Source organism: Carlito syrichta, unplaced genomic scaffold (assembly GCF_000164805.1).
Source record: "Carlito syrichta isolate Samal-C Ts95f unplaced genomic scaffold, Tarsius_syrichta-2.0.1 Scaffold290082, whole genome shotgun sequence".
NCBI classification, from domain to species: domain Eukaryota; kingdom Metazoa; phylum Chordata; class Mammalia; order Primates; family Tarsiidae; genus Carlito; species Carlito syrichta.
The window spans coordinates 163,113-174,651 of record NW_007234178.1 but is presented as its reverse complement, the minus strand read 5'-3'; the positions used below and the strand labels follow the sequence as shown (position 1 = coordinate 174,651).

General features: G+C 37.5%; 1 protein-coding gene across 1 annotated transcript in view; it reads left to right on the top strand.

The window, feature by feature from the left end:
- Window positions 1-11,539, top strand: part of PDS5A (PDS5 cohesin associated factor A) — a 133,683-nt gene that overhangs the window by 58,373 nt on the left and 63,771 nt on the right. The window contains exons 7-10 of the mRNA XM_021710572.1: window positions 1,563-1,703; window positions 6,189-6,304; window positions 9,326-9,420; window positions 11,262-11,407. Coding sequence (XP_021566247.1) covers window positions 1,563-1,703; window positions 6,189-6,304; window positions 9,326-9,420; window positions 11,262-11,407 — 498 coding nt within the window. The remainder of the gene's footprint in view (window positions 1-1,562; window positions 1,704-6,188; window positions 6,305-9,325; window positions 9,421-11,261; window positions 11,408-11,539) is intronic.

The following is an 11,539-nucleotide window of genomic DNA, read 5'->3' as shown; positions in this document are numbered from 1 at the left end:
CCGCTCCCGGCCACTGCAGCCTCGACCCACTGGGCTCCGGCGACCCTTCCGCCTCAGCCTTCCAAGTAGCCAGAATTACAGGCACGCACTACCATTTTTTTTGATTTGTCGTAGAGATGAGGTCTCACCAAGTTGCCCAGGCGGGTCTTGAACCCGCAGGCTCAGGCAATCCACTCACCTCAGCCTCCCAAAGTGCGGGATTACAGACTGAGCCACTGACATCAGCTTGTCTCTTCAATGTTAAATACGTCTCAATTCTCAGAAATAATCAAGAGGTTTTCATATATCTTTTGATAAGTAACAATCTGTGCTTATTTTTGTGTGATTTTTGTTAACCTGTTTTCCTTGTTTCCTTAGGGTCTACGTAATCAATATGAATATTTTAAAACTTTTTATGGCTTTTCAAATTATGATACTACTAGAAATATATGCTCATATCCTCAGTTGCATCCAATTGTCCCTTTAACTTTTTGGAAATTTAACCCTTTGCTTTCTTAGACATTTTGTGGATCATCTACCAGCAACTCAACTGCACTTTTTTGCAAAATAGTGAAAAATGAATCACTTCATAGTAGATAATATAACGTTGGAACCAGTTATTTTATTGTAATGCTGTTTAGCTTATAATGGAATTTTGGACATTGAGGAACTTATGAAAAAAATAAAAATTTTATATCTTCTATTTTTCTGACATGTGGTAACATGTGAAACGGTCACTGGCATGCATTGCAAGTTCATTGATACATGCTGTGCAATAGCAATTTGTTTGCCGCCTTCTATCTGGTGTTTTTCTATTTGAGCAGGCAATGCAGTCTCATTTTCTTCTTCCCACAATAATATGTAATTTATTGCTCAGTATGTTGTTCAAAGATGCGGAAGGACACGTTTGTGATTCCTGTAAACCACGAAGATCAGTCTAAATCTGACTCATCTTTATCATTATAACTCTCACTTTTGTCTTTTTGTTTTTCCATTGTTCTGCAAACTAAATAGATAAGAAATGTCTAATTGTAAATTATGAGATCACAAAATGAAATTTATTAAAAGAATATTACTTTTCTAATTTTACTTCTCCAACTTAGTGCAGATAGATATATGAACGGAAAACTCAAGAAAACATACGATTTTGAAAAATTTGTGCTTGCATAAGTTTGTCCTGTATAAGCCACCAAGGAAACTTCTTTATAGTATTCTCTATAATAACAGGATGCACATTTAAAAAAATAACCTGTTTAAATTATTTTGTTTTAATGAAGGTTTATTCCCCAAAATATTATCCTTATATAAAGTACAGCCAACAACCCACCTTTTCTTTTTAACATCTCCCTGTAACACTCATGATTTGTTAATATTTGGTGGTTTATTTCTTCTGCTGTGTAGATGATTGTCTTATTATATATTAGTACTTCAAACACCTATTCTGTATCACCCCCTTTTGTTGAATATGTAATACCTGATACACTTTAAAAAAAAAAAACACGTTTATAGAAAACCTATCCGTTTTTAATGAAATGGATATATATAGATATATATATATATGTATTTTCTAATATCTCCTATAGTTTTTCAATCAAGTCCTGGTGCTGGGAAGATCATCAGTAAGTGATTTGTCCGAACATGTATTTGATCTGATTCAGGAACTTTTTGCTATAGATCCTCAGTTATTATTATCCGTCATGCCACAGCTTGAATTCAAACTGAAGGTAGGATTGACCAATTTTAAGTCTTTTAAACTTTAAAGGAAAAATAAGTATCATAGTTTTTTCCATAACTGTAGAAGGATGAAGTGTGGGGTCAGTTTATCTTTTTATATTTATTTAGGGATTACATTTTTTAAATTTTGCTAAAAAACATTTTCAAATCTCGGTTATAGGAGAATTTATACTGCAAATTTATAATATACCTAGTTGTTAAATACCTACTGATAACAGTGGCACAAGTAATACATATGAAAAATGATATTATCCTTGAAATGTATAATACATGTTGGTGTTAAATAGTATTCATTGTTAAATAGGTATGTTTTAGAATGCCAAGCAATCTTTAATTGAATGGTCAAAAGATGTAGATTATAACTTGATGAATTTTCTTTTCTTTCTTTCTTTTTTTTTTTGAGTCAGAGTCTCACTGTGTTGTCCAGGCTGGAGTGCAGTGGCATGCTCACGGCCAGTGCAGCAGCCTTGACCTGCTGGGCTCCGGCAATCCTTCCACCTCAGCTTTCCAAGTAGCTGGAACTACAGGCATGCATTACCATACCCGGCTTATTTTTTTGATTTATTGTAGAGACAAGGTCTCACCAAGTTGGCCATGCTGGCCTCGATACCCTGAGCTTAGGCAATCCACTCGCCTTGGCCTCCCAAAGTACCGGGATTATAGGCTTGAGCCACCACACACCCAGCCCACCTTATGAATTTTCATGGTACAGACTAAGGACAGATATTTTACTGTATATCTTGCAAGTGTATCTATTTTTTTTATAGCCAACTAAACAAGAAATTTATAACTCTTCAAATTTTTAACCAACCAAAAAAAGGGAAAACCTGGTACTCTGTCCCCTCTCTCGGCTGAACTATGGAAGATAACGCCTTACGTTTGCTTAATATTCTGACCTCATTGAAAGACTTTTTATATCTAATGCCTTTTTTAGCCCTTAAACTATGGGATAATTAGAAGTAACATTACAGTTTTTATTTTTGAGATGTAAAATTTAAGATCAAATGTTTTACCTGCTTACTCAGTTATAGCAGATTTGAGATCAGAACTCAAGTTTTTCTTTTCTTAATACTTGTTTACATTATTAAGACTTGTCCTTAATGTCTTTATTACTAACATTTGATATTTTTAATATAAAGGTATCATACCAATAAGCATTTTCTTATTAAAAAAAACTCTGGTTGTAGGGCAAACATTGTATATTAAACAAGGTTTGATTTGGTTTTTGACTATTAAAGAGTTTGTTTAACAACAGCCTAAAGATGGTTCCATGCTATATCATTTCTAGATGCAGGGCATTAAAATATTTTTGCCCAATCTGCTTGCTGAGTCTGAATATGCAGTCAAACCTCTTTAACCCTTAAGCAAGATTGCCATTAAAGGATTGTGGGAAGGGATTGAGAGCTAAACTTTTAGATTTCAATTTTTGGACTTAATGTGACTGAGGGAATCTGAGCTGTAGTGAATAGTCATATCCCCATTCTTCAGTATTTATTTATTTAGTTATTTATTTAGAGTTGGAATCTTACTCTGTCACCCAGGCTGAGTGCAGTGGCACACTGCTCACTGCCACTGCGGTCTCGACGTACTGGGCTCGGCAATCCTTCTGCCTCAGCCTTCCAAGTAACTGGAATGACAGGCACATACCACCACGCCTGACTAATTTTTTGATTTATTGTAGAGGTGAGATCTCACCAATTTGCCCAGGCTGGTCTTGAAGCTGTGGGCTCAGGCAGTCCTCTCACCTCGGCTTCCCAAAGTGCTGGCATTATAGGCATGAGCCACTATGCCCAACCTGGTTTGTTTTTTTTTTTAAATCTAAAGCAGTGTTTGCTAATAAACTGATTCCAGCCTCAAAGCAGATACTATTTAATATGTTTTATTTGAAAGCCTAGTATCTTCATGATTTAAATGCTCTCTCCTTAGAGTTTTGTTTATTAGGATGTAAACTTTAGTCCTTACTACACTTATCTGTAAAAAAGAGTTGTTGTTGTTATTCTGAGCTAGAGTCTCACTCTGTCACTCAGGCTGGAGCGCAGTGGCACACCCACGGCTACTGCAGTCTCTACCTGCTGGACTTAGACAATCTTTCCACCTCAGCCTTCCAAGTACCTGAAACTACAGGCATTTGCCACCATGACTGGCTAATTTCTAAATTTATTGTAGTGATGAGGTCTCTTTCTCCATGTTGATTTCAAACTCCTGGGCTCAGGCAATCCTCTTGCCTTAGCCTCCCAGGATGCTGGGATTATAGGGTGCACCACTGTGCCTACCTGCATTTTCTGTTTTGTTTTGTTTTGTTTTGTTTTTTAGTTGGAGTCTCACTCTTTCGCCCAGGCTGGAGTGCAGTGACACACACACTCATGGCCACCCTAGCGTTGAACTTCTGGGCTCCAGCAATCCTTGCGCCTCAGCCTTCCGAGTAACCGGAACTGCAAACAAATGTTACCAAGCCTGGCTATTTTTCATTTTTTATTGTAGAGACAAGTTCTTCCCAAGTTGTCCAGGCTGAGGTTGGTCTTGAACCTGCGGGCTCAGGCAGTACATTCGCTTCGACCTCCCAAAGTGTTGAGATTACAGGCTGAGCCACCGAGCCCGGCCTGCATTTTCTTTTTGTCAGAATGCGAAGATTTGGAAACATTGGACCTTTATTTCTTACGTGACAACAAAATGGCTGTAACTGAGTAGTAGCACCTTTTTGTGTGTGTGCCCAAGTTGGAGTTCAGTGGCACAATCACCACTCACTGCAGCCTCCAAATACTGGGCTCAAGCAGTCCTCCTGCTTCAGCCTTCTGAGTAGCTGGTCCTATAGGCATGTGCCACCACACTTAGCTGGCTTATTTTATTTTAGTTTTTATATAGACAGCATCTTACTATGTTGTCCAGGCTGGTCTCAAACCTACGGGTTCAAGCGATCCTCCTGTCTCAGCCTCCCAAAGTGGTGGGATTATATGCATGAGCCACTGTCCCTACACTCTTAACTACTAGAATAAATATTTGTAATTCAAATAGTGTAGTATGTTAAATTTTTTGATAATGTTCACTTTGGTATGAATTAATAATACAGCTGTACATCAAAGACACCAAATGATTTTTGTACTGAAAGAAGTTACCATCACCGTAGTCATTCCAACTATACTTAAGGGAATGTATTTGAAAATTTCAAAAGCCAAGAGGTAAGTTTTTAATTAGTCTTGTTTTCATAGTTCATCGATGTGAAATGTCACCTCATTTGAAATAACCACTCATCTACTACAGTAGTTACCTGCAAGTATAATAAAATGTCCACATACTCTAGTGTTCGACATTTAAGGACTAGATTGATATTTCTTTAAAAAAATAAATCAACTGGGTGCCATGTCTCATGCCTATAATCCCATATTCCCAGCACTTTGGGAGGCCTAGGTGAGAGGATTGCCTGGGCCCATGGGTTCAAGACCAGCCTGAGCAACTTGGCAAGACTTTGTCTCTACAGTAAATCAAAAATATTAGCCGGGCGTGATGGCACATGCCTGTGGTTCCAACTACTTGGAAGATTGAAGTGGAGGGATTGTCTGAGTCTAGCAGGTCGAGGCTGCAGTGGTTGTGAGTGTGCCACTGCACCCCAGCCTGGGCGACAGAGTGAGACTCTGACTCAAAATAAATAAGTAAATAAATAAATAAATCTCGTTGGGCAGTTCATTGGGCTTGTTTAAAACCTGTACTATTCTGTATTGTCATTTTGTGTAAAGTACTTTCTCAAAACATTTTTTTCCTTTCTAATTAAAAGTATTAATATGACATACTTTTAATTTTCACATCTGTTTGCTGGGTATGCCCATTTTACCCACAGAACCCCTATTCCTGAGAGTGAAAACATTTATAAGGAAAATATTATATCCCATGGTGTATATTTTTTAAAATTTAACTTCTGCATATTCCTAGAAAGATTTCTTTATTGGATACCTTTTATTGCTTTAGCCCCACATTGTATTCGAATACCTAAAACAAAATTAGCAGTTGCTTTTAGGTATGGCATTTTTTTTCCTAGTGAATAGGTTATGTTTAAAAAATTTCACACCATATGGTTTCAGAATAACTTAAGTTTTTGGTAAAACTTGGCATCATTACTGAAACTGAAACAATTCTCATAGGATAAGAAAACAAGCGACCCTTACCAAAAAACACTGCAGGACAGATTTCTTACAAAGAATGCATTTATTAGAATGAGAGTTATTTGGAGCTATGTTGTTCATAGAAGTTTTTCAAGGGCACTTCAGCAATGGTAGAAGCAAACGATATGTCTTTATATTTGTACAGCATCTATAACCAGTGTGTGCAATGCAAATAAGCAGTGAAGTAGGCATAAATTAGCAGGCGGGAGGTTGTGAAATAAACTAAAAGAACCAGACAACTACCAAATGTTTCATGTTATCATTTTCTGCGATCTGATGAGTAAAGCTCGGCTTCATTAACTTTCCCTTTTTTCTTCTTAGAGCAATGATGGAGAAGAGCGATTAGCTGTCGTTCGACTTCTAGCTAAATTGTTTGGCTCTAAAGATTCCGATTTGGCAACACAGAATCGTCCCCTTTGGCAGTGTTTTCTTGGAAGGTAAGAAAACATACATTTCTGATATTTATGTGTTGGAGGCTAGTTGGTAGGGTCTACTTCACTAAAACTACACATATCAAAACTTGATATGTGTTGGTTTAATTGGTATCTGCATTGTGATCTTTTTTGGAGAATAAGTTGTAGGGCACATTTTTTTAATGAAGAAAACTCAGTATTTAGTCTATTTTGTGTTAAAATAATGGCATTAGAATAAAGTAGACATCTTCTCAGAATAGTCTTTCTGTCTTAAGACTTTTAAGTCATGGAACTGAAGACCTACTGATCCAATTTAAGCAGTTCATGCCATTTTTCAGCCCACCAAATGAATTCATTTACTCGTGCTTATATTTTCAGTCTGTAACTTAGCTACTGACATTGCATGATGTGTTTTGACTAATTTGGTTTAATGGTATGGTTTCTTTCTTTCTTTCTTGTTTTTTTTTTTGGAGTCAAAGTCTCACTCTGTGCCCAGGCTGGAGTATAGTGGCGCCCTCATGGTCACGGCAGCCTCAACTTGCTGGGCTCAGGCGATCTTTCCTTCTCAGCCTTCCCAGTAACTGGAACTACAGGCATGCACCACCATGCTCAGCTAATTTTTTGATTTATTGTAAGATGAGGTCTCACCAAGTTGCCTAGGATAGTCTCGATCCCGTGGACTCAGGCAGTCCTTTCACCTAGGCCTACCAAAGTGCTGGGATTATAGGCATGAGTCACTACACCCAGCCAATGATATGATTTTTAAATGGAAAATATCATTGCTGTTAACTTGGTTTTTAATGTTTCCTTTTAAGAACTTAGAATGATTGAATTCTTCTTGAGTTGATGGTAAGGCTGAAAAATTTAGCCTAGGCAACATAGTGAGTCTTCATTCCTATAACAAAAATTAGCTACGTGTGGTAGCATGTGCCTGTAGTCCTACCTACTTAGAGGCTGAGGTGGGAGGATTGTGTGAGCACAGGAATTTGAAGCCACGGCAAGCCGTCATCATGCCATTGCACTCTAGCTTGTGGAACAGAGTGAGATCCCAGTTAAAAAATATCTATGAAATTTATCAAGTTTTCTTTGTTTTCATTTACATATGTTGCTTCAAAAGTTGATTTGAAAATAGGTATTTTGCTACTAATATTCTGGAGCTGTTGGAGATTCACTCTTGTTCAAAAATTGGGCTTAGAGTTATTCTAGAAATAAACTCACTATAAATAGTCCTTATAGTAATCTTAAGTTCTGAGAAATCTCTGACAATGGTATAATGATATCTTAGCAGGTAGGTACTTGGTCAGAACAGCCCATTTTGAAGGTCTTAATATGAAAAAAATGCTGACTATTTAAATAATTAAACGCTAAAGAATTTAGCATAGCATGAAAGAAACACCTGTACTTATGAAGATACAGAAGAGAACTTCCCTATCTCAGTGACTAGCATCAATATTGATTGCATATTGATGCATATCATTGAAGCAAAAATACAGGGCTCCATATTTCAAGTGGGTTACTTTAAAAATGAAATAAGTCATTATAGGCATCTTAAATTCATTGTGTTACATTCACTGCTACTAACTCTAGCAATGTCTCTGATTCATAGAAATAACTGTCTATCTGTTCTGTGGTATTATTTTCATAATTATAACATCGAGTGTTTGTGTGTGTGTGTCTGTGTGTCGAAGTCTCTCTCTGTCGCCCAGGCTGGAGTGTGTGTGTGTGTGTGTGTGTGTGTGTGTGTGTGTGTGTGTGTGTGTGTCTCTGTGTGTCTCTGTGTGTCGAAGTCTCTCTCTGTCGCCCAGGCTGGAGAGTGTGTGTGTGTGTGTGTGTGTCTCTCTGTGTGTCTCTGTGTGTCGAAGTCTCTCTCTGTCGCCCAGGCTGGAGTTCAGTGGCATGCTGCTTACGGCCACTGCAACCTCGCCCTGCTGGGCTCAGGCTATCCTTCCACTTCAGCCTTCCAAGTAGTTGGAACTACAGGCACATGCCACCATGCTTAGCTACTTTTTTTGGTTTATTGTACAGATGAGGTCTTGCCAGTTTACCCAGGCTAGTCATGAATCCGTGAGCTCAGGCAGTCCTCTCACCTAGGCTTCCCAAAGTCCCGGGATTATAGGCGTGAGCCACTGCACCCGGCCTATCAAGTGTTTTGATACTTTGTAATTTAAATAATTAAATAATAGTGTTTAATTTTTCTCTAACATGTAGAAAATTTTAAGTCCTAAATGCTAAATTTTATTATTAATGTATGAAAATTATCTCTGGGTAAGGAAGCAGGTCATAAACATTAATTAAATAAATTTAGTTTACTTGGTTATTTCATGAAATCACTTCAGAAATAAATTTTTTTTTTTTTTGAGTAGGAGTCTCACTCTGTCTCCCAGGCTTCTAAAGGGCAGTGGCACACTCCTGGCCACTGCAGCCTTGACTTGCTGGACTCAGACTATCCTTCCACCTTAGCCTTCCAAGTAGCTGGAACTACAGTCAAACCCCACCATGCCTGGCTAATTTTTTGATTTATTGTAGAGATGGCGTCTCACCAAGCTGTCCAGGCTAGTCTTGAACCCGTGGGCTCAGGCAATCCTCTCACCTTGGCCACCCAAAGTGCTGGGATTATCTTTGAATTTCTGGAGCTGCTGCTTATATTTGACTTTCTTTCTGCCTCACATCTCAGTGTTTTTCTTCTTTAAATTTATTCTTCAAGCAGATTTTTTGTGTTTGAAATACTCATTTTTAAATTTTGTAGCATAATTTGAAATTCCCTTATATTATCTCTACAGTGTAGATAGTTTGGGTCGAGAAATGTGATTATGCTCTTCTTTTAGCATGGTAAACAAATTGTCTTTGAAAGTGTTCTTGTGAAATTCTTTTCACTTATTAGTGTAATTTATATTGCTCCTTCAGAACATATTAGCTGTCGTTATAATAACACATTTTCTAATCAGTAACTATTGTTGTTTATAAGCATTTTCGTAGAAGATGTACCTTATTTGGAAATAATTATTTTGCCTTAAAATTAATGTTTAGCAATCTTTCTCTATGCAGATTTAATGACATTCATGTTCCTGTGAGATTAGAAAGTGTGAAATTTGCCAGCCACTGTTTAATGAACCATCCAGATCTAGCAAAGGACCTCACAGGTAAGCTAGTTGGTTTATTATAAATAATAGCATTATCTTAGAAATATATGTTAGATATGGCCTGTGTACTAACTTTACTGAATAGGTTTTCACTCTGAATATGGTTTCCGGCCTATACTAGTTATTGACTAGGAAATTATATCATGTTTGTTAGAGAAAATTACATTTAAAATCTTTAAATATTAATTGTTTGGAATTTTTTGGAAATCATAATTTGGAGTACTAGTTCATTCTTTGAGACATTAGATTTGGGCAAAAATTTTATATATCTATAATTAAGTATAGTAACATGTATAATAATAAGTGAGAAAACGCAGATTATCTAGTTTGGGCTGGAATTTCTAATTCTTCATTTGAACCTCTAACCTTTAAATCTGCCTATTTGGTAGTAACAAATAGTAACTTCTATCAAAAGATTTGTTTACCAAATAGCACAGAAGAAATAACATTTTTTTGTTTGGCAATAGTTTGAATTATGAAATTAAGGAATTTTAAAGAAATTATACTATATTCTGGGTTTTATGTTGTATAATATAAAAGGTGTATACCTATTAGCCTACTAAGTACTTTTACTGTTCTCTAAGCACTTTTACTATTTTTCTTTTAAACCTTTTAAATTGTAACTGAAATGCCAAACTATATAAATCAAATACTGCATTGTGATTTGACTTTTCCTTTTCTTCTACAAGTTTAAGTTCTGTATGCATACACCTCTTGTTTTGAGGCAGAGTCTCACTCTGTCGTCCAGGCTGGAGTGCAGTGGCACATTTATGGCCACTGCAGCCTTGACCTGCTCAGCTCAGGTGACCCTTCTCCCTTAGTCTTTCAAAAGAAAGACCGAAACCACAGGCATGCACCACCATGCCCAGTGAATTGTTTTTTTGGTTTTTTTTTTGTTTTTTTTTTTAGTTGTAGTCTTGGTCACCCAGGCTGGTGTGCAGTGGCACACTCCTGGCCACTGCAGCCTTGACTTGCTGAACATAGGTGACCCTTCCGCCTCAGCCTTCCAAGTAGGTGGAACCACAGGCATGTACCACCTCACTCTGCCAGTTTTTTTTTTATTTATTGTAGAGACGAGGTCTCGCCAAGTTGTCCAGGTTGTTCTCAAACCCGTGGGTTCAGGCAATCCTCTTAATTCAGCCTCCCAAAGTGCTGGGATTATAGGCATGAGCCACTGCATCTGCCTGTTTTTTGTTTGTTTGTTTGTTTGTTTTGTTCTTTTAATTGTAGAGATGAAGTGTCATCAAGTTGTCCAGGCTGATCTTGAACCCCTGGACAAAAGAAATCCTCTTGCCTCCACCTCCCAAAGTGCTGGGATTACAGATGTGAGCCACTTCGCCTGTCTTGATTATTCATAGATAGATAGTGTAAAAAACATGATTAAGTTGTGACTATGGAGTTGTAAGTACAGTTTTGTGATTAAAATACAGAACTGCTACCTTAAAATGATTTTGCATCAGGCATGCTAGTACGCAGCATGGTGCATGGAGGCAAGAGGATTGTCTGAGCCCAGTGGTTTGAGATCAGCCTGGACAATTTGCCGAGACCTCGTCTCTACAATAAATCAAAAAATTGGCCAGGCGTGGTGGTGCACACCTGTAGTTCCAGTGACATGGGAGCCTGAGACACAAGAATCGCCTGAGCCTGGCGGGTCGAGGCTGTGATTGTGCCACCGCACTCCAGCCTGGGCAACAGATAACATGATTTCAGTTCATGTCACATTTTACAAACACTTTCAGTATGGACAGAAGTTTAAAACATTCTAGTCTTTAATATCTTTCTGAATCATGATAAAATGACATAGCTAAAATTTACCCTAACTTTTTTTTCTCTTATTACAGAGTATTTAAAGGTTAGATCACATGACCCAGAAGAAGCTATTCGTCACGATGTCATTGTTACTATAATAACAGCTGCCAAAAGAGACCTTGCATTAGTAAATGATCAGCTGCTTGGCTTTGTACGAGAAAGAACACTGGATAAACGGGTAAAATCTGAGGAATTTTAATCATCTGGAATTTACTGTTTTTACATTGCTTGCTAAATACTATTGGTATTTCTGTTACATTGTCGAATGTCATGCCTTCTAAGAAAGTGGCATTTCCATATTGCTGCACCA